Source organism: Mus caroli, chromosome 10 (assembly GCF_900094665.2).
Source record: "Mus caroli chromosome 10, CAROLI_EIJ_v1.1, whole genome shotgun sequence".
Lineage (NCBI taxonomy): Eukaryota > Metazoa > Chordata > Mammalia > Rodentia > Muridae > Mus > Mus caroli.
Window position 1 is genome coordinate 121,910,373 of NC_034579.1, and position 24,206 is coordinate 121,934,578.

General features: G+C 35.1%; 2 protein-coding genes across 2 annotated transcripts in view; both read left to right on the plus strand.

Moving 5' to 3' along the window:
• Positions 1 to 16,307: 16,307 nt before the first annotated feature.
• On the plus strand, positions 16,308 to 17,243 carry LOC110303642 (olfactory receptor 6C2-like). Its single transcript, XM_021174803.1, has one exon. The coding sequence runs from the start codon at positions 16,308 to 16,310 to the stop codon at positions 17,241 to 17,243; it is 936 nt and encodes a 311-aa protein (XP_021030462.1).
• A 6,508-nt stretch (positions 17,244 to 23,751) lies between these two features.
• LOC110303342 (olfactory receptor 6C2-like) overlaps positions 23,752 to 24,206 on the plus strand; it is a 14,965-nt gene continuing 14,510 nt past the window's right edge. The window contains exon 1 of the mRNA XM_021174441.1: positions 23,752 to 24,206. Coding sequence (XP_021030100.1) covers positions 23,752 to 24,206 — 455 coding nt within the window.

Consider the following 24,206-nt stretch of genomic DNA (forward strand, 5'->3'; position numbering starts at 1 on the left):
AAATGCAGCCTTACTTGTAGGTACAACCCTTTATCAAACATTGTGTAGAGGTCATGGACTCCTATGGAAGATTAGGGAGAAGGATTGAAGGCATTGAAGAGGATAGACACTCCACAGGAAGACCAACAGAGTCAACTATCCTGGACCCTTGGGAATTGCAGAGACTGAACCACCATTCAAATAATATACACATCTGGACCACATATATGCAGCAGCTGTACAGCTTGGTCTTCACGTACATTTGGAAAAACTTGAGTTGGGGCTATCCCCAAAGGTGTAGCCTGTCTGTGGGATATGTTCTTCTAGCTGCCCTGCCTTGTCTGATCTCAGAGTAAGAGTTAATTTGAGTTATTTTGGTATCTAACCACTTTTCTGAAGGTGATTGTTGTGGATTGCTGTTTGTATTTTCTGCACCCTCAAAAGGGGTGTCCTGAGGAGAAGTAGATCACATACTCAGGTGATGCCAGATGAAATCTTAATTAGTCAAATAAATTCTAGAACCTATGATTGGGTAATGGGAGGAAAAGGTGGAGCTGAAAGATTTAAAGAAAGAAAAGGAGGAAGGAGAAGATGAGGAAGAAGAGGTTGAAGATGGAGCAGCCCCACGTGGCTGCAAGTAGCTAGGGATTTCATAGCTGGGCAGTAGTGTAGTGTAGGGTATATTATCCCAATCTAGGGGTGCAGCTTGTATTCTATTAACTGAATTGTTCATTTTTTGCAAGGGCATTTTGGGGTTGGAGATTTACCGTTATAAATCTGGCTGTTATAAGTATCTAGTGTTTTCATTTCACCAGGTTAAAGGGGGCTGGGTGATCCGTAGCTGGCATTCTGCAAGTCAGCCACAGTGGGTAGATGGCCTGAGAATTGCTAGCCTTAGCTCCAGGCATTTCCAGTTAAAAACTGGTTTGGTTAGCTTAGCTACTGCAGCATAGACCTAGCCATGGGGTGGGTGAGACCAATGCTGGCACATAGCAGGATTTAGTGTGGGTGTTCTTTAAAACAACATGCTACATGTGATTAACAGCTGTAGGAGTTCTCTGGTAGAAGTTTTTGGGTCGCCTATAAATACAATCATATCATCTGAAAATAGTGATACTTTGACTTCTTTCCAGTTTGTGTTCCCTTGATCTCCTGTAATTATCTTATTGGTCTGGCTAGAACTTCAACTACTATATTGCATAGTTAGGAAAAGAGTGGGCATCTTCGACTTGTCCCTGATTTTAATGGAATTGCTTTACATTTCTCTCCATTAGTTTGATGTTGGCTTGGCTTGCTGTATAATGTCTGATTATGTTTGGGTATGGGCCTTATATCCCCTAATAAAGGGGTGTTGGATTTTGTCAATGGCTTCTTTAGCATCTAATGAGATGATGAGATGATCTTGTGAATTTTTTTCTTTCAGTTTGTTTATGTGGTAGATTACATTGATGGATTTTCATATATTGAACCATCCCTGCATCCCTGAGATGAAGCCTACTTGATCTTGATGGACGATGTGTTTGATGTGTTTCTGGATTCAATTTGTATGTATTTTAGTGAGTTTTTTTTTTTTTTTTTTTTTACCATCTTTGTTCATAAGGGAACTCGGTCTGAAGTTCTCTTTCTTTGTTGAGTCTTTGTGTGCTTTAGGTATTAAGGTGACTGTGGCTTCATAGAATGAGTTTAGAAGTGCTTTTTCTGTTTCTCTTTTGTGGAATAGTTTGAGGAGTATTGATATTAATTAGTATTAGCTCTTCTTTGAAAGTCTGGTAGAATTCTGCACTAAAACCTTCTGGTCCTGGGCTTTTTTTGGTTGGGAGATGTTTAATGAGTGATTCTATTTCTTTAGGGTTTATGGACCTGTTTAAGTAGTTCACCTGGTCTTTTTTTAACTTTGGTAAGTGGATTTGTCTCAAAAATCATCCATTTCCTTAATATTTTCCAATGTTACTGGCTTTTGAAATAAGAGCTAATGATTCTGTGAATTTTCTCACTATGTGTTATGTTTCCCTTTTCAATTCTGATTTTGTTTATTTGAATACTGTCTCTCTGCCTTTTAACTAATTTGGCTAAGGGTTTGTCTATCTTGTTGATTTTCTCAAAGAACTAGGTATGCTTTTAAATTGGTGGTTTGAGAACTTTCTAATTTCTTTATGGAGGCACTTAGTGCTATGAACTTTGCTCTTTTCACTGTGTCCCATAAATTTGGATATGTTGTGCCTTCATGCTCATTAAATTCTAGAAAGTCTTTATTTATTTCTTCCTTGACCTGTATATCATTGAGTAGAGAGTTGTTCAAGTTCCATGAATGTGTAGGCTTTCTGTTGTTTCTATTGCTGTTGAAGTCCAGCTTTACACTGTAGTGGTCTGATAAGATTCAAGGTGTGATTTTAATTCTCTTGTACCTGTTGANGCATGCTTTGTGACCAATTATATGGTTAATTTTGGAGAAGGATCCATGAGGTGCTGTGAAGAAGGCATATTCTTTTATGTTTGGGTGAAATATTCTATAGATGTCTGTTAGGTCCATTTGATTCATAGTGTCTGCTTGTTTCATTGTTTCTCTGTTTAGTTTTTGTCTAAATGACCTGTCAACTGGTGAGAATGAGGTTATTAATTCTACCACTAGTAATGTGTGGGTTTTGATGTGTGATTTTAACTTTAGCAATTTTTTAATACCAGTGTGGGTGCCCATGTGTTTGCAGCATAGATGTTCAGAATTGAGATATCATGGTAGATTTTTCCTTTGATGAGTATGAAGTCTTATTCCCTGTCTCTTTTGATTAATTTTGATTGAAAGTTTATTTTAATAAGTATTATAATGGCTATTCCAGCTTGCTCCTGGGTACATTTCTTTGGAAACCCTTTTTTCTTTCCTTTACTCTGAGGTAATGTCTAACTTTATTGCTGAGGTGTGTTTCTTGTATGTAGCAGAATGATGGATCCTGTTTTTGCATCCATTCTGTTAGCCTGAGTATATTTATTAGGGAATTGAGGTCATCATTGTTGAGAGATATGAATGACCAATCCTGTTAGTTTTATTCTTGGAGGTGTTAGTGTGTGTGTGTGTGTGTGTGTGTGTGTGTATGTGTGTGATTCTCTTTTGAGTTTGTTGGGAGATGATATTTTCTTTGTGTTTTCTTGGGTGTAGTTATCCTTCTTTTGTTGGAGTTTTCCTTTTTGAACCCTTATCAGGGTTAGATTTGTAAAAATTGTTTGAATTTAATTTGTCTTGAAATATCATGTTTCTCCATCTATGGTGATTAATAGTTTTGCTAGTTTAGACTAGGTTAGCACCTGTGGATTTTTAGGTGTTGCAAGGTATCTGATGATGTCCTTCTAGTTTTTAGATTCTTTGTTGAAAAGTCAGGTATAATTCTGTTAGGTGTGCCTTTGTATGCTACCTGACCTTTTCCCTTTGCAGCTTTTCATATACTTTCTTTGTTCTGTAGATTTTGGATTTTGATTATTATGTGGCAGGAAGATTTTCTTTTCTGGTCCAGTCTAATTGGTCTTCTATAAGGTTCTTGTATGTTTATAGGCATCTCTTTTTTTTAGGTTGTGAAAGTTTTCTTTTATAATTTTGTTGAGAATATTCTCTTGTCCTTGGATCTAGGACTCTTCAATTTGTTTTTTCCTATTATACTTAGGTTAGGCCTTTACATAGTATCCCAGATTTCTTGGATGTTTCATGTAAGAAATTTTTTAGATTTATCATTTTCTTTGACTAATGTATCAATTTCTTCTATTGTATCGTCTCTGACTGGGATTCTCTATTCTATCACCTATATTCTGTTGGTTCCTGTTCTCTTCCCTAGGTTTTCCATATCTAGGATTTCCCTGTTTTGTATTTTCTTTATTACTTCTATTTCCACTTTAAGGTCTCACACAGTTTTATCTATTTATTTCACCTGTTTAATTGTATTTTCCTGTATGTCTTTAGGAGATTTATTTGTTTCCTCTTTAAAGACCTCCTATTGTATTTTCCTGTATTTATTTAAGGGGCTTACTCATTTCCTCTTTAAAGGCCTCTATCATCATTATAAGGATTTGATTCAAGGACATTTTCTTGTGTTTCGATTGTGTTAGGATATCCAGGGCTTGCTGTAGTGGGGTAGCTATGCTTTGGAGGTGTCTTGTTGCCCTGGCTTTTGTTGGTTATTTTCTTTTGAGGGCTTTTAGCCATCTCAATGGCTTTAGTCCCTGGATAGTCTTGTTGTTGTAGGTATTGGGAGGGGTGAACCTAGATGGTCTAGGTGTGTCAGTCTGACCAGAATCCCTGGGCTGTATGGTTCCAGACCTACAGGTCTGTATGGTTCATGAGCCAGGTCTCTTGAAGGTGAGTAGACAGGTGGTAGATGGAGGTTCTCCTGGGATAGCACGTTGTTAGCCTAGAGGGCTCAGAAAGTAGGGAAGATGTGTGGTGGAAACTTACCTGTATGGTTCAGAGTCACAGATCTGATGAAGGTGGAGGAGAGGTGGGAAAATGGAGGTTCCCTTGTCTTGGCCCAGAGGGCTCAGAGAGCAGGGAAGATGGGTAGGGGAATGTATGGTTACCTGTATGGTTCAGGATCTGCAGATCTGATGAAGGAGAGGGAGAAGTGGCAGGATAATGGAGGATATCCCAGATATCTCCCTGGGATAGCAGACTGCTCAGGGCTTGGAATTATTCTTTGAGAGAAGTACATTCCCATGGGGCAGATGTAGGGCATTTCCAGATGTGAAATAGGAATCCAACCTAGGTCATTTTAAACTCATGCCCATCTAACATTCATCATTTTTCCCTCTAACATATGAGTAGTTTCTAAAACCACAAATTCCACAAGTGTTTAGATTTCAGACTTGTAGATTTTATCTCCTTTCATGAGGAGTGCCTTCTTTCCTCATCCTTTATTGCATTCAGATGACTCTAATTTCTTTCCATGTTCTTAAATAAGTGAAATAATTTAACTGAATTGAGAGCCGTAATGTGTTTGAGAAGATCAACCCAGAAACAACAGAAAAGTGAATTGTTTCCAATGAATCTGTTCAGAGTGACTGAGCAACTGCATGTTAGATGAATAAATAAAATGACCAGTAATTTCATCGAATAAAAGAACAAATTAGTAACAGACTCTGATAAATATTGCTAAGAAATACATATTCCCTATTCTTGCTATTTCTTTCTATGTGGATATACATTCTGGTAAAGTATAATTTTCAAAAAATATAAAATGTCATTTATACAAATAGAATATGTAGTTGAATCAAATAGAGTATTTTGCTCAATTAACTTATCAGTGACACCAGGTGGCAAACCTGTCTAAAAGAATAATTCAGGGGACATATGCTATATGATTACATGTCTGTTACATAATTTCCTAACATATGTTAAGCTACTTAATTACCTATACCATTTTAGTGATTATTTTTTCAATTATAAACTAGGTGTAAGTCATATATTCTAAACACTAGGCAAAAAAGCAATATTAAGCACATACATATTTTTTGTAAGTTTCAATATCTTCCAGATGTCCTGTTGAACAGTTTTATAAAGTCATAAACTTGAATTTTTCTTTATTTCTAAGATTTCAAAAATATTTCCTAAATTCATGTGAGCAGTTTTCCTGGACTCTTCCTCCTATCTGTTTCCTTGTGTAGAAAAAGTGACATTTGCACTTTTTATCAAGAATATTTGTAACTTAGGTATTTTGTTTTATCAATTAAATGTATTCTTTGACTATATATATATATATATATATATATATATATATATATCCCAATCAAACTCCCTGGCCTGTATAGATATTTTTCCAATATTCACCTCTTTTTGCTTTGTGTATGGATCAGGAGGAAGGAAAGGAGAAGAGAAATGTCCCAATAAGAAGGGTACAATTATATACCTTTAACATTGGAAGGTATTTACACTTAGATACTAACTGCCTTTGAGTATATTTATACTTTTCAAGTCAAAACATAGATATAAACAACTTTATTATCTTTTATTACCTATGAGTTAAGTTAAACACAGAATTTTTGAAAATCTTAAATTGTCTTTTGTCAGTCAATTATTGATTTGTCCTTAGAATGTGGTTAATAAAACTATTGTATCTTATTGTCCCCAAGGACACAAATCCCACGTTTGCTGCTGCTTAATATTCTGCCAAAATTTAGTGGCTATTACATTCATTAAACCTGTTTATATTTGGCCACAAAGGACTCTCATCTTTATCATTTATATACATATAGAAGACTAGCAAAATAAAATAACCTCCTTTCTTCACAATTTAAAATTTCTTTTTGTCCAGAGGAGAAGTTGGATATTATCTACCAAAAAACTCTGAAGATCATTTTATGTCTTTATTCCAGTTTTAAGTTGTAATAAATTAGTTACTGAGTTTAGAGTAGAATAGAGTCCTTAATATGAATTTGTTAATCAAAAAGAACATTATCTTCTGCAAAATAATCCTCTACAGCTATGTACATCTTCATAGGATTTGAGCACACATTTGATCACACTTTCAATTTCACCTCCATGAAATCCAAGATTATATAGATCAACTAAAGTCATGATTGCTGTCCAGAAGAGTAAGTATGCTTTAGTTTGATTACTTTTTTCTTTTTCCATCCATCATTCATTTTTCTTAGCCTCTAAAGTACCCATGCTTACTCATGTAAAAATCAGAGGTAGAAAATAATTCAAGATCAGCATTGCTAGACAAGGAAATATATATTTATTATGTCATTTTTTTGTTCCATAAAAAATTAAGAATGAAGGGATAGGATTCATTGGAAATAAATTATACATGCATGGTCAGGAAGAATATGGTCATATCTTCCTGGTCACTCCACCTCTTCTAATTATTTAATCTGTACCAATTACATCATACATTCCCAAGAAAAATCCTCTAATAAATTCATAAGTACTCTGGCAGACAAGATAATTTTAGAGGCAAACAAAAGTGACCCACAATGACACTTTCTATACAAACATAAATTGTAATATCCTTCATGAAATCTCCAAAATATTTTTGATATTGTCACTCATGATTACTGAGCTCAAGTGAGCTTGAAATCCTAAACATTGAAAGAGTATCTAAAGTGAATTCATTGATCAGAGCATGCATTTCATTTTCAGTTTCAAAGAGAAAGATATTTCTCATCAGACAAGAAAGATGGTTTTCAAATCTGTCATTCTGCTATGTTAGGACACAACAAAAAAGGCTAAGGACAGAATTTTTATATTTGTTCTAAATTCCCAAATGATCTTGTCTAAAAGGATACTATCTTAATCCTATTGTAACCTATCTCATTATCAACTAGTTCTTAAGTTGTTTCTGTTCTTATGTAGAGATGCTTACAAAATAGGTATTTTTCTGTCTTTGATAAAATCTTCATTTGTAACATCCCTTAATCCACCAACTTTAAGAAAATAGATTTCTTTCAGAGGGTATTTCATAACGTGCCCTTCCCTTGCCCTTGAGTAGGCTAAAGATCTTAAGTGCTTGCCTGTTCGACCAAGGTGGAATCTTCTGCCTAGCTGCACCGGCAATTTGCTACAGGAGTAGACTGCCTGCTGAGCTTGCTTTGCAACACAATCCAGCTGAAACAAAGGATGGGTCTGTGGGCTTTCCCTATATAAATGCCATGCTGAATATTAAACCTTTGAGCCTTGATGAGAAACTTTGTCTTGGCTTTATCCTTCTCTTGCAACCGGTTTTAAAAAATTTCCAGTCCCCCTGGGTAGACCCAGTTCTCCATGGCCTCTGAATGGCTACACATACGTAAGAAATAAGAGTGCTCACTGTGCTGAAGCTACTATTTTTTTTTTAATAAGAAACCCTTTTCAAGCTTGAAGTAGAAAGAAAATTGAACTTGTCATTTACAAAATACAACTAATAGACTATTTTTTTCTCATAGAATATTTGAAAAGATTAATCATACCTGGACTTACGACAAAGTATTTCTGATTTCTCTGATAAGAGTGAAAGCAATTGAAAAAAAATGTCTTGAGAAATTAATATAGATTTCTACTGACAAAGGCCCAAATTTTCAGAAACCTGATTCTTCCTCGTGTTAATTCACTAGCAGGTTTGAGGACTGAGATAGGTTATCAGAGATACCAAAATTTCTCATCTTTTATCAAGATTACAAGATCAAAAACATAGCATGCACAATCACCATTGATTACTGATCTCATACATTATCATAAATGTTAGAGCAAGTTATGGAGCAAAGGAAGAAGAGCAGATGGAAGCAGAACACAAATGAAGAGAAGAATTTGAGGTATTGGACTAACTTATTATCCACTAAGAATTCCTGAAAAAAATATCCAATCAATGATCATGATAATTCCATAAACTAGACACTGTTGAGGAAGCTGAGGTAAAACAAATAAATAGGAATTTAAAGCTCATAGAAGTTTTGTAGGGATTATAAAATCACAGGAAATATACTCTCTAATTAGGTATTAGTTAATAGGAAAAAATTGTAGTTGAACCAATTACTATAGTAAAGATAGTATCAAAACATTAATGATTGTTTTGCTATTTGGTTCATGTAGAAAATAAATTCTTAGAAGTCATTCTAATGATTTGATTTCTGTATGTAAATCATTTATGTTCATTTCTGTATTAATTCCACAAACTTTTATATAACACATTTTTGATCACTGGAAACACATATTCAAAGAATTATATTGACATTTAGGAAATTTCTGCATGCCCATGTAATTTTTGTCATCATTAATAATATCCAAAATATAAAACTAAGTGCCCAACAATGGATAAATAAAAATGAGGCATCTATGCTAAATAAAATTTTATACAGATTAAATAATGAGGAAATTCTGCCATTTGTAATAGTATATGTGGAACAACAAGATATTATTCTAATTGAAAGAACAAAGCTCAAGAATAAACAACGTGCAATTTCCAATATCATTATGATGGAAAAAATTATATATAACCAGGTATGGGATGTCAAGACCACATAGGAATGTTTGTTTGTTTTGTTTTTGTTTTTGTTTTTTTTTTGATGAAGCATAAAAAATTTAATTGCCTTATAAAGATAATTCTAATATGACTATCACTAGGTTTTTTTTTTTATTATTATTTTCTTTATGTCTCGATTGTACCTTCCTCTCCTTCCCCCCTCCCCCTCCTTCCAGTCTCTCCCTCTCACTTCATATCCTTACAATCCTCCTGTCCTCCCATTCTACTCAGAAAAGGTCCAGAAAAAGGGAAGCCTTCCATGGATATCAGGCCACCTTGGCATATCAGGTTGCAGTAGGATTAGGCTCATCTCCTATTGTGGCTAGACATGACAGCCCAGTTAGAAGAAAGGGATCCAAATTTGGGCAACAGTCAGATATGGATCCTGCTGTTAGTCGTCCCATATGAAGATGCAGCTTCACAATTGATAAACGTGTGCCAAGGGTCTATATTTGTCCCATGCATGCTCTCTGGTTGGTGGTTTAGTCTTTGTGGGCCCTTATCAGGGTAGGTTAGTTGATTCTATATGATTTATAGAGGTGTCCTTGACCTCTTCGACTCCTTCAATCCTTCATCCTCCTCTTCCACAAGATTCCCTGAGGTCTGACTAATGTTTAGCTGTGGGTCTCTGTTTTCATCAGTTTCTGAGTGGAGCCTCTCAGGTGACAACTATGATATGTACCTTTCTGGAAGTATAGCAGAATATCTTTAATAGTGTCAGGGATAGGTGTTCTCTCATGGCATGGGTCTCAAGACTGGCCAGTCATTGATTAGCCATTCCTCCAGCTTTTGCTCCATCTTTACTCTTGAATAGCTTGTTGGCAAGAGAAGTTGTAGATCTAAGGCTTTGTGGCTGGGTTGGTTTACCCATTGCTCTTCTGGAAGTCTTTTCTGGTTCTAGGAGATGGCTGTTCCAGACTCCACATTCCCCATTGCTAGGAATTGCAGCTTGAGTGACCCTCATAGATTCCTGGTAGTTTCCATTACCTAGCTTATCCCAGAGATGCACCCCTACCAACTCAATTTTTTTTTGTCTATGTATTCTCTCCTTCCTAGACTTGACCCTTCCTCCTCCCCTCCCACATGATCCCTCACTACCATCCCTTTATCTACTCCCTATGTTTATTCTCTTTCCACTTTTTAGTGATTTCTAAGCATCACCCATTGCGATCCCCTTGTTTATCTAGCTTCTGTTGATCTATGGATGGTAGCATAGTTATTCTGTAGTTTATGGCTAATATCACTTATAAGTGTGTAAATACCATGTATGCACTTCTGGTTCTATGTTACCTCACTCAGGATGATCTTTTCTAGCACCATCCATTTGCCTGCAAGTTTCATGATGTCCTTATTTTAATAGCTGAGTAGGGTCCCTACTAGGTTATTTCCAGTTTATGGCGATTATGAATAAAGCTACTATGAACATAGCACATATCTTTGTTATGGTAGAACCTCTTTTGGGTATATGTCCAAGAGTGCAATGGCTGAGTCTTGAGGTAGAACTATTTCCAATTTTACGATAAACTTCCAAATTGATTTCCAAAGTACTTGTACAAGTAATACAAGTTTGCATTCCCATCAGTAATAGAATAGTGTTCAATTTGAACCACATCACAGTAGCTTTCTTGAAGATTCTTCTCTTTCTCATTGTAGACTTTTGGTTTCTTTGTCAAAAATCAAGTGTCCATAAGTGTGTGGGTTTACTTATAGGTCTTGCATTGAATCTATAGATTGTCCTTGGTAAGATGGTAATTTTCACTATGTTAATCCTACCTATACATGATCATGGAAGATCTTTCCACCTGCTGATATCTTCTTCAATTTCCTTCTTCAAAGGCTTAAGGTTTTTGTCACACAGGACTTGCACTTGCTTGGTTAGAGTTACACCAATATATTTTATATTATTCATGACTATTGTGATGGGTGTTGTTTCCCTAATTTCTTTCTCAGTTTGGATATCATTTGTATAAAGGAGGACTACTGATTTCTTGAGCTTAATTGTGTATCTAGCCACTTTACTGTAGGTGTTTATCAGTTGTAGGAACTGTCTGGTAGAAATTTTGAGGCCAACTATGTATATTGTTATATCATCTGCAAATAATGTTTCTTTAACTTCTTCCTTTACAATATGTGCCTGCTTGAGCTTCTTTATAGTCTGATTGCTATAGCTAGAACTTCAAATACTATAGTGAATAGGCACACAAATCTTGCCATGCTCTGATTTTAATGGAATTGCTTTAAATTTCTCTCCATTTAATTTGATGTTAGCTATTGGCTTGCTGTATATTGGCTTTGTGTGTGTGTGTTTAGATAAGATTCCTCAAAGACTTTTAACATGAACGGGTGTTGGATTTTGTCAAAGCATTTTCATCATCTAATGAGATGATCATGCCATGTTTCTTTTTTTTTTCCAGTTTGTCTATATTCTGGATTATATTGCTGAATTTTTATAAGTTGAATCCCTGCATCTTTGGTATAAAGCCTACTTGATAATGGCAGATGGTGTTTTTCATGTGTCCTTAAATTCAGTGAGTATTTTTATCAAATTTGTATTTTATTGAGTATTTTTGCATTAATGTTCATAAGGGAGATTGGTCTGAAATTCTCTTTTTAGGTTGAATCTTTAGTTTAGGCATCAGTGTGACTGTGGCCACATATAATTAATTTAGTAGTGTTCCTTCTGTATCTATTTTGTTAAATAATTTGGGGACTGTTGAGATTGGTTCTTCTGTGAAAGTCTGGTCGAATTCTGTACTAGAACCATCTTGTCCTGGGTGTTTTTTATAGTTGTAAGACTTTTCACGACTGGTTTATTTTGCTAAGGTTTATATATCTATTTAAATTGTTTACCTAATTTGACCTAACTTTGGTAAGTGGTATTTATTAAGAATTTCATCTATTTCTTTTAGGTTTTTGAATTTTGTAGAATACAGATTTTTAAAGTAAGACCTAATGATTCTTTGGATTTCCTCAAAGTCTGCTGTTATGTCCCTCTTTTCATTTCTAATTTTGTTACTGAGGAATTCTCTTCGCCTTTTAGTTAGATTGGACAAGGCTTTATTTTGTTGATTTTTTTCAAAGAGCTAACTCTTGGCTTTGTTAATTTTTTTGTATTGTTCTTTGCTTCTAATAGCTTGGTTTTAGCCCTGAGTTTGGTTATTTCCTGCAGTGTACTATCCTTTGATATGTTTGCTTATATTTGTTCTAGAGCTTTCAGGTGTGCTGGTCAGTCACTAGTATGGAATCTCAGTAATTTCTTTATGGAGGCACTTAGTACTATGAACTTTTCTCTTTGCACTGCTTTCACTGTGCCCCATAAGTTTGGGTATGTTGTGCCTCATTTTCATTGAATTCTAGAAAGCCTTTAATTTCTTTATTTCTTCCTTGACCCATTGATCATTGAGTAGATAGTTGTTCACTTTCATGAGTTTGTAGTTTACCTTTAATCCATGATGGTCTGATAATGTACAGAAGTTTATTTCAATTTTCTTAAATTTTTAAGGCTTGCTTTGTGAGAAAGTATAAGATTAATTTTGAAAAATATTAAGTGAGATGGTGAGAAGAGGGTATATTCTTTTGTGTTTGGGTGAAATGTTCTATGGATATCTGTTAGGTTCATTTGATTCATTGCCTTTGTTATTATTATTATTTTTCTATTTAATTTCTGACTGGATCACCTCTCCATTGGGAAGAGTGGGGTATTAAATTATCCCACTATAAATGTGTAGGCCTCAATGTATGATTTAAAATTTAGCAATGTTTCATTTTCAAATGTGGGCGCCCTTGCATTTGTGGCATAAATATTCAGAATTGAGACATCATCTTTATGTGTTCCCTTTGAGGGGTATGAAATGTCCTTTCTCCATCTCTTTTGATTAATTTTGGTGGAAAGCCTATTCTATTTCCTATTAGAATGGTTACTCCAACTTTTTGTTCCAATTTGCTTTGAAAAACCCTATCAAATGAGGTACTGTGAAGTAATGTTTATATATTTGTTGTTGGGAGGTATTTCTTGGATGCAGCAGAATGATGAATCCTGTTTTCACATCCATTATGTTAGCCTGTGTCTTTTTATTGGGCAACTGAGTTCATTGATCTTGAGAGGTATTTATGATCAATGATTATTAATTCCGTTTTTTTGATGTTGATACTGGTAGCATGTGTGCGTATGTATAAGTGTATTTCCCTTCTTTCAGTTTTGCCTATGCAGAATTATTTATTTCCTGTGTTTTCTTGGATGTCATTAGCCTCCTTGGGTGGAGTTTTCCTTCCACTATCTTCTATAGAGTTGGATTTGTGGATAGATATTGTTTAAATTTAGTTTTATCATGGAATATGCCACAAACATACAAACAAACAAACACTCACAAAAAAAAAAAAAAAAAACAAAAAACAAAAACCAAAAAAGCTCCTAAAACCACGTTATCTAAGGTTGAGGCCTCAAGAACTTTCCCCTCCCATGTTAGCATGTTTATTGGTGTGAGCATTGTTGGGGTCCTGCTTGGAAAACCACATTGATGAGATTTCATCGTTGTAGATCCTCTGACATTTCTAGAAGAAGCTATCTCACAACTAACACACTGCATCTCTGACTTTCATAATCTCTCTACTCCCTCTTCCACAATAGCTTCTGAGCTTTAGTATAGGAGTGTTATAGTTGTGTCCAAGAGATCTGGGTTCCACAATTCTGCATTTTGATGGGCTATGTTTCCTGAAATACTTTTTTCTATTCCATCAGAAGTTTCCTTGATGAGTGATAAGAACTATATTTATCTGTGGGCATAAGGATAAATATTTAGAGTGTAGTTAGTGATTGTATTAGTTTAGTAAATTGAGGGTGGTATGTTCTCCTCCAAGATCCATGACTAGCCCTAGGTAACTGGCTAGGTTTCCAGAATCAGGCATGATTTTCCTTTGGCTGAGTAGTACTTAAGTGCAATTAGAGAGCTGTTGGTCGCCACAGAGTGATAAATTTCACTATTGCACCATTAGATTTTATCATGCTGTGCTTGTCATTGTTATTATTCCTAGGTGCTGTAGCTGGGTAGGATGATTGCTTGTTTTCCCTCATTAAAAATACAACTAAATAATGGCAAACTTCAAAAGATAGTGTTCCCCAGGAAATAGACCCTGAATTTGGTTGTTCTATACCAAGTTTTCAGCCCTGAAATCCTATACATATATGTAACTTTATACTGACTAGTCATGTTGTATATAGTCTTTAGAAATATGTACACATATATTTAACAATAATTTTTAAAGAAAAGGCCATGAATTTGAGAAAGAACAGAAGGATTCATAACAGGATTTGGAGTGGGAAAGTGAAAGTAGAAACATACTTTTATAATTTCAAAAACTAAAAATATATTTAAAATAAATGTTTTAAACAAATATTTTGTCATGATGACTATTAAGAAAAAATAAATAAGAAGTATACAAAACATTTTATTTGAATTTTGCACTTGGATATAACATGAGATGAATGAATTAAGCAAATTGTTCAAGAACATTCAGATAGAAAAAGTAAATTGTGAGTTCAGACCCTCTAAACATGATTTAGAGGTCCTTAAATAAGCTCAATTGTAAAGCTTGAAAATGGCACCATGTGCTTTCCTTACAGGTAAGAAACAGAGGATCATTTCCTTACATTAAGTCACTTCATTTAAAAACCCTCCTAAGTAAGAATCTGAAACAACTTCTTGAAAACAAATTACTTCACACCAATCGTAGAGATTATATGAATAAACAGAGCCATGAAGGAGAATGGGAAAGTGGTTTGAAATTCAGAAAAAAAAAAGTGAGATTATGGAAATGAGCTATAAAGCCTTTCATGAGGTTAAACAGATAAAAGCTTTAAATGTAAAGAGATCAAAGCAGAAAATGTGAATTGCCAAAAAGAATGAGTTGTGCTTTATTAGTGAAGCAAAGAGTGATGACTTTGTCCAAAATCGTTGAAATCATACTAAAATCAAATGAGTCTATATATAAGTGGAAAGTTGAAAAGCTGAGACAATTTTAAACAGAATGTTAAAGGAAGGGTCAAGTGAATATAAACTTAAGAAAGGGCTTACCCTCTATATGTGTGTATGATATATAAAAGACATAATACTAATTACTATGTGAAACGTTCACTTATAATAAAGGATTAAACTAAACTTAAACTCAAACTTAAACAAGATTGACCCGAAACAGCATGAGAAGAACACGAGTTTTGTTTGTGTTGGCATACTTCTCATTCCCTAAATTAAAATTTTTATAACAGAATACATACAGAAAGGAAATATGCTATTATTGAATGTATTTAAAAATAAACACAAGGAACTTCATTTTGGAATTTTAATACCCCAAACTATACTTTTATTGAAACCCTTTCTGGTAGAAATAAAGGAAAAAAACTTTAATGTCTATAGAATACTAACCTTGCAACTCTAAGACACTAGAGTTTTTCATGAAAATCAAGTAATCGGGTGATTTGGTTTCACACTTCCACTTATAAGCTGGGAAACTAATTCTTTGTAAGATACTGTCTTAGGAATCAAAATGGTACTACATAAACATCCTATTGTGATATTCAGAGGAAAATATATTCAACAGTAATTATCCCATATAGAAAATATGTTAATATGTATGGAAATAGAAACGAATCTGGCAAAAACATATGAACTACAACACAACTAAACGAATCATTTTGTGAGAGGTGTTGAGTTAGGGTCTGTGAACATAGCCATGGTTGTCCTGGAACTCACTATATAGCCTAGGATGGTATCTAACTCACAGAGATATACATACCTTTCCCTTCCAACTATAAGGATGGTGTGTGTTAGCATACCCTGTGACCTAAATGAATCTTTAATAAACCACAGCAAAAATTATTTTTAAACATATAAACTATGCTGCAACAGCATGATAACTATTTACCAGTCAATAACTAATATTAAATATGAACATATTGTTAAGATTATCTAAACAGAGGAGTCTTTTCATTTATTTTAACAGTTGTCTCCTAAAATCTTCTCTGGGAAAAGAAGTTAGGGGAAGACAGAGTGTTGGACCAAAAGCAAATTAATTTAAAGGGACATTTTTGTGGAATGATGTTTATAAAATTGTGTATTAAACTGGTGTCAATTACAGCTAGACTTAGGCACATAATAATAGCATTATGAAATATGTGCATCAAATATGAGCTATTATGTGACACAAAGATATGTTCAAACATCAGCTTCTTCACTAACCTACAGTAATACAGGAATGACACTCAAGTTAGCTTGTCTTGAGATTGGCACCTGACTCAACTCTGAGATTTTATAAAACCTGTCTTATTTTTCAACCAGATTGGACAAGAGACAATAACCACGAATGAGAAACCGAACAGTAACAACTTTCATTTTGCTGGGTCTTACAGATGACATTCGGCTGCAAACTCTACTTTTTATCTTTCTGCTTTTTTCTTACATGTTGAGTTTATCTGGTAACCTAACCATCATCACCCTCACTCTGATTGACCCCCATCTTAAAACGCCTATGTATATTTTCCTCAAAAATTTCTCCTTCTTAGAAATTTCACTCACAACTGCTTGTATTCCCAGATTTCTATACAGCATATCATCTGGGGACAAATCCATTGCCTATGCTGCTTGTGTCAGTCAACTGTTGTTTATAGACCTCTTTGCAGTTACAGAATTTTTTCTCTTGGCTATCATGTCCTATGATCGCTATGTCGCCATCTGTAAACCTCTGCATTACATGACCATCATGAATAGCAGAGTCTGCAAGAACTTCATCTTCTTCTGTTGGGTAGCAGCACTGATCATCATTCTCCCACCAATTAGCCTAGGTTTGGGCCTGGAATTCTGTGACTCAGATATAGTTGACCATTTTTGTTGTGATGCAGCTCCTCTCCTGAAAATCTCTTGTTCAGATACATGGTTGATAGAACAGATGGTGATAGCTGGTGCTGTGTTGACATTCATTATCACCTTTGTGTGTGTTGTCCTTTCTTATGGTTATATCATCAAGACCATTCTGAGATTTCCCTCTGCCAAGCAAAGGAAAAAGGCCTTTTCCACCTGTTCTTCCCACATGATTGTTGTTTCTATTACATATGGTAGCTGCATCTTCATTTATGTCAAACCTTCATCCAAGGATGATGTAGCTATCAATAAAGGGATTTCACTTATTATTGTATCAATTTCACCAATGTTGAATCCCTTTATTTATGCACTGAGAAACAAGCAAGTAAAGCAAGCTTTCAATTACTCAATTAAAAAAGTTGCATTTCTTTCAAAGATGTAAAAAACAAATGAAGAATTCTAAACAAAGTAGGGTGAATGATTGGAAAATCTGAAGCTTTGTTATAGTATTATTCTATATCTTTGTTTTTTAATCTTCTTATGCTCACACTTTCTTTTTTAACTTGTATACTATGAGCATGACTTTGTCTATCTCTATTAAAACCAAACTTTTTGAATATATTTAGTCTTGCAGCCAACCTGAAATTGTTGTCTGACTGTTATTCCTGAGAATAAAGTAGATTGTGGTTTTATACCATGTTTCCCACACTTTCATGTGTGCCTTTTTATTTTACATTGTAACTAATCAAATGAGCACAGAAGTTATATGTACATATAAAAATATTCATTATCTATTTGCCACCAAGAAAAGAGATGGCAAGGTAAAACTGGAGGAGCAAAATTAGAAACTCAAGCAAGATACTCATAAGCAAATATCACCTCACAATACAGAAGATGGAAAAGAGAATCTTAGGAATAGACAGAATGATGGGATACCTTGGTTGAAGAAAATGTGAAATCACATAAAACGAAAAATCCAGGCCTAAACTTCCAAGAAATCTGGGAATCTCTGAAGAGGCGAAATCTCACAATAATAGGAATAGAAGAAGTAGAAAAAAACCCAATCAAAGACACAGAAAATATTTTCAACAAAATAATAGAATAAACTTACTGGCGTCACAGGGTACAAGGAGTATACAGAATACCAAATACCCTGGACAAGAAAAGTAATTCCTCACAGCACCAAATAATCAAAACCTTAAGCATCAAGAACAAGAGAATATTAAAAGCTGCAAGGGATAAAAAGAGCAAGTAACATAAAAGCAGACCTATTAGAATAAATCTGAATTTTAATGGATACTCTAAAAGCCAGAAGGGCTAAATAGATATTCTAGAAACCCTAAAATATAACAGATACCAGCCAAGATTACTACATCAGACAAAACTCTCAATCACAATAGATGAAGAGAGAAATGCATTGTATTTGATAAAACCAAACTCAAGCAGTATGTGTCCAGTCCTAGAGATGGCACTTCAACTTCAGGAGGTTAACCATTCTCATGTAAACACAAGGGACAAAAATTCCAAACCAGAGACATGGGCACTATCCCATCTCCTTTGAATCTGCACCTCCACCTGTGGTTGATCAGCACACCAGCACCTTTCCCACACTCCACAACACCTATCTCCCAGGAGGTCTGCCATAAGCAGGGACATAGTTGAGACACCAGCCCCAATACCTAGGACAGCTGGGACCCCCACAGAGACTAGCATATGTGAATTCTATTCTAATCTGTCTGAGTCCCACTATCCTTCCAGTCTGCACCTTCCTCTGCAACTGGGGCAGATATTGCCCCTGGAGCCAAAGTCTGACTGTCTCCAGGAGTTTTTCCCTAACCAAGAACACAGGTGGTCTGCTGTAACCAGGGACAAAAAACCCCCGGCTCTAACCAGGCACACAAGAGACTGCTCCTAAATGATACAGCACTGCTTACCTCCCAGGAGGCCTGCTCTAACCAAGGTCACAGAGCTCCCCCTGCATCCAAGGAGGCCAGCTCCAGTCGGAGACACCCAGGCCAGTTAACACCAGAGATAACCAGATGGTAATAGGCAATCTCAAGAACATAAACAACAGAAGCCAATACAATTCAGCACCATCGGAACCCAGTTCTCCCACCACAGCCAGTCCTGAATACCCTAACATGCCTGAAAAGCAAGATTCTGACCTAGAATTCAATTTCATGAAGATGATAGAGGTCTTTAAGGAAGATATAAATAGCCCTCTTAAAGAAATACAAGGAAACAGGCAAACATGTAGAATTCCTTAAAGAGGAAACAAATGAATCCCTTAGAGAAATACAGGAAAATATAATCAAGCAGGTGAAGGAATCGAATAAACAGTTCAAGACCCAAAAATGGAAATAGAAACAATGAAATCATAAGTGGAGGCAACCCTAGAGATGGACAACCTAGTAAAGAGATCATGAATTACAGATGCAAGTATCAAAAAAAGAATACAAGAGATAGAGAAGAAAATCTCAGGTATTGAAGATAGCATAGAAGATATTGATACTTAGGTCAAAAAAATACAATGTGTAAAAAGCTCCCAACCCAAAACATCCAAGAAACCCAGGACACAATGAAGAGACCAACCCTAAGAACAATAGAAATAGAAGAAGGTGAAGCTTCCCAGTTCAAAGGACCAGAAAATGTCTTCAACAAAACATAGATCAAAACTTCCCTGCCCTAAAGAAAAAGATGGCCATTAATGTACAAGAAGCCTACAGAACATCAAATAGATTGGACCATTAAAAATGTTCCTGTCACATAATAATCAAAGCATTAAATTCACAGAACAAAGAAAGAATATTAAAACTTGTAAGGGGAAAAGACCAAGTAACATATAAAGACAGACCTATCAGAATTATAGTAGACTTCTCTACTGAGACACTAAAAGCCAGAAGATCCTAGACAGACATCATACAGACCCTAATAGAATACAAATACCATCCCAGGATATCATACCCAACAATACTCTCAATCACCATAGATGGAGAAACCAGGATATTCCATGACAAAACAAAATGGAAACAATATCTTTCTATTAATCTAGCTCTAGAGGATGCTAGAAGGAAAACTCCAAAACTAAGGGGATAACCACACACAAGAAATCAATAGAACAACTTTATATTCAGTGATATTTTGGCTAGGGAAGAAATAAAGAAAGAAATTAAGGCAGAACATACCAAAACATATGAGGCACAATGAAAACAGTGCTAAGAAGAAAACTCAGAGCTCTGAGTGCCTTCATAAAGAAACTGGAAAGATCTTACACTAGCACCTTAACAGCACATCTGAAAGCTCTAGAAAACAGCAGCAAATACACCCAAGAGGAGCAGGAAATAATCAATCTCAGGACTGAAATCAAAGAAGTAGAAACAAAGACAACTATACAAAGAACAATAATAATAATAATGATTTATAATAATAATAGAATCTGGTTCTTTGAAAGAATCAACAAGATAGATAAACCCTTAGCCAAACTAACTAGAGAGCACAAGACAGCATCGAAATTAACAAAATCAGAAATGAAGAATGAGACATAACAACAGAAACTGAAGAAATTAAAAAAAAAATCATCAAATACTACTACCAAAGCCTATACTCAACAAAACTGGAAAATCTAAATGAAATATACGATTTTCTATTTAGATACAATGAACCAAAGTTAAATCAGGATCAGATAAACCATCTAAAGAGTCCCACAACCCCTAAGGAAATAGAAGCAGTCATTAAAAGTCTTCCAACCAGCATCAAAGCTCAGCAGAGCAGTATTCTTTAAATTCATAATCTCACTATGCAAAGTTAAAACATCCAGAGAGATGTTAGTATTATGCCAAATACCCTGAATGTTTCTTTGAACTTTTTCTCAATAATAGGTGCACCTATTTTTAAGGCGACTTGATATGACAAGGGGGGTTGATATCTGTGAGAGGTCTCTCCTCTGATGATAAGGGGAGGGAGAAGAAGTGGAGAGAAGGTGAGAGGGAGGGACTTGGAGGAGAGGAGAGATAACAAGCTTTGATCAGGACATAAAGTAAAAAAATTAATGAAAGAAATGAACATAACTAAGAGAGAAAGGAGAGAGAAAGAGAAGAGGAGAGAGATAGAAAGAGACAGAGACACACAGAGAGAGATTCAGGTAAATGCTAGAAAAAAAGCAAAAACAAAGCAACATCAACAAAAAAACAATCCTGAGTGAGGTAACCCAGATCCATAAAGACAAATGTGGTGTGTGTTTACGTATAATGTAGATAGTAGCTGCTAAGACATTGCAAAGTAAGCTACAGTCTGTATGAGCTCAGAGGTTAGATATAGAAAAAGGAGCTGAGGGAAGATCTTCCTGGAAAGAGGAAACTGAATAGAACATTATGAATGTAGTGGGGGGTCTTAGAGCTAAAGAATCAAATGGAGGAAAATGGCTGAGGTGGGCTGAGGGTGGGAATACAGATGGAGACAACTAAAATGAAGGATCATTTGAAAGGGTGTATAGAAACCTAATGTAGTAGAAGCCCCCTAAAATATATACATATTTGATGGTGATCCAAATTAAATTGTCAAATAATGGGGTGGAGGGATGAGCTCCCAACTGAATATTTTTGTCATCAAATGAAGTTTCCAATTCTGGGACTGCATTATATCTAGTCAAGTTATTGGCCAAAGCGGTGCTATAGGAACTCCAAAACAACCTAGGTTATTGACAAGGTTATTGATCAATTACCACAAACTGAAAGTTATGCCCTATTATTGAAAACAATACCTGAATAATTTATTGAACACAAGGAAGTTAGGGTCTTGCCTACCTAGAGCCATTACCCATAGTGACTAGGGTTTATGGTATTAGATGGTATTCTGCTTGCTACCAAAGAAGTAAACACATATCCCCTATTAATCCTTGGATATATGATGCTTATTTGCTTGTAAGATACATCAGGACATTGAGGTACAAAACCAAGATGGCAGGCCCATAAGCTTCCATGGATTCTCCTGTCTCTACTTCCCACTTTCCACAGGAGCTCTGTGATTAGAAAGTCACACTGCCATAACCAGCTTCACATGCGTGCTGGGGATTAGAACTCAGGCCCTCACATTTTCAAATCAAGCAATTTACTCTTGGAACTGAGACTTATCCTCGGCTCCTTAGTTTAGCTTACAAAAATATTATTCTGGAGCCATCCGCAAGTAAAGACACTTGTTATATAAGCCTGGAAACCTGAAATTTTATCTCTAGAAAACACATGAAGGTGGAAGGAGATAAACAGCTCCACAAACTTGTCCTCTGACATCCACATGTCACTGTGGCACACAAATCTGTGTTTAAACACACACATATCATGTACACATATATGCATTGATTAATTAATTAACATTTTAAAATAAAATTAAAGCATTATTCTCATAGAATAAAACTAAGTACTATTTTAAACCTATGTAATTTATTTACCACATAACAAATTGACAATACAGAAAATGAGTCCCAAATCTTTTTCAGCTGATATAACAAGGATTAATTATAAGAAACTGGACTAGATTTTTCTTTTAATTAGATTCTACGCTTTCCTTGCAGTTTTGTGTAAATGATTTTGATGCTCTAAGTCTCCAAAGGCTCTGTAACCACAAAAGATTTATTAATTATTTCTGAGCCTGGGTCACCAAGGACTCTTATGTTTATGTGTTATAAATGTGGCAAACTAATAATAATTATCAATCTTGATATTAGATATTCTGATCAAAGAGTTCAGAAAATCTCCTCTTCCTAAACTACCAATAATTCCTTCGAACTTATTTTTCAGGGCTGGAAAAAGTAAAGAAAGTTATTTTCTTATGATGGTACTGTATCCTCAATGAGAAAGTTGAGCCAAATGATTAAAAACAGAAAATGTAATGCATTCAGACTACTATGCATATATCGCATGATTAGATTAATCAATGGCCACCAGGCATAATTATTTTACATTATATTTACAAGAATCATTGGTTAAATGACCAAGAGGAAGGCTGTGAACAACTGTAAGAAATGTGAGTATAATGAATTCTGTCCTTTCAATTATAGTTTCTTTTTTGACACTCAGGTCCCACATTCCTCTAGTTAAAAAGTCTTCACAGGCTGTATTAAAATTATGGGTGGAAACTATAATATAGTAGTAAATTAAACATTACTTTAGAGTGTTTTGTTACTGGATATGGCATAGGTATTAATAAAGTTATATTAAACATCAATGAAAACCGAGGCTGTATTTCAGTGGTCCTTGCATAACTTATGCAGACCCTGGTTACCAGAAGAAAAATGCAACAAGGAGTAAGAGGTCATCATATAAAAATTGGATAATTTGAGAACTGTGGGAAAATATCTACATGTAGTTCTCTAGAAATTTTTGAAATTGTGGACTGAGGATCAGGAATAGAACTGGAGACAAAGAGCTCTGGAGGAAGACTATTCCTGATAGTTAAGCCAAGTGCTTGTCTCAGTATGAAACCTGTAGTAAAGGTTTACCAGTTATAACATACTGGCTTGATTAAAAGATACAAAATGAAATAGAATTAGGTATATGCATCAAGTGTTTCATTTTGGACTTTTCTTTCAGGTATACTCAGTTACATGACTGATAAAGGAATAATCATTTCTAGAGATTAAAAGATCAAGATTAATAGAGTTTTGTTGACAAATAATAATACAAAGGACTAACTACATAAGGCATCAGCAAGTGCCTCAAATGCAAAGAAATGGAAGCACCCACACATTTTCAAATGTGCAGACAAGGTAGTTTGATTTTCTAACTCTATCCAGAAAAGATCAAACATTGTAAGACCTAAGCAACCAGTGTGTTTGTTTGTAAACAGAATGTGCATATAAATTGGATATTATAATAATATTTCCCCAGTTAATCACTACTTCTGGACAAATATCTCTGAATTTTAAATGCAGACTGGATAGGGGTAACAATTTAATTATGAGAAACCACACCATAACAACATTCATCCTACTGGGACTGACGGATGACCCACAACTGAAAACTCTGATCTTCATATTTCTGTTTCTCACCTACATGTTGAGTATGACTGGGAACCTCACGATCATATCCCTCACCTTTATAGATCCACACCTAAAGACTGCTATGTACTTTTTCCTACAAAATTTCTCCTTCCTAGAAATATCATTTACAACTGCTTGCATTCCCAGATACTTATACAACATCTCAACAGGTGACAAGACAATTACATATAACAACTGTGCCATTCAAATATTTTGTGCTGACCTTTTTGGTGTGACAGAATTTTTTCTGCTGGCCATCATGTCCTATGACCGATATGTAGCCATCTGCAAACCCCTGCATTATAGCACCATCATGAGCAGCAGGATCTGTACAAGACTTATCCTCGGTTGCTGGGCAGCTGGCTTGTTTGT

Coding starts and splice junctions, on each gene's coding strand:
- LOC110303642 (XM_021174803.1), top strand. CDS start 16,308: ATGAGAAACCGAACAGTAACAACTTTCATTTTGCTGGGTCTTACAGAT.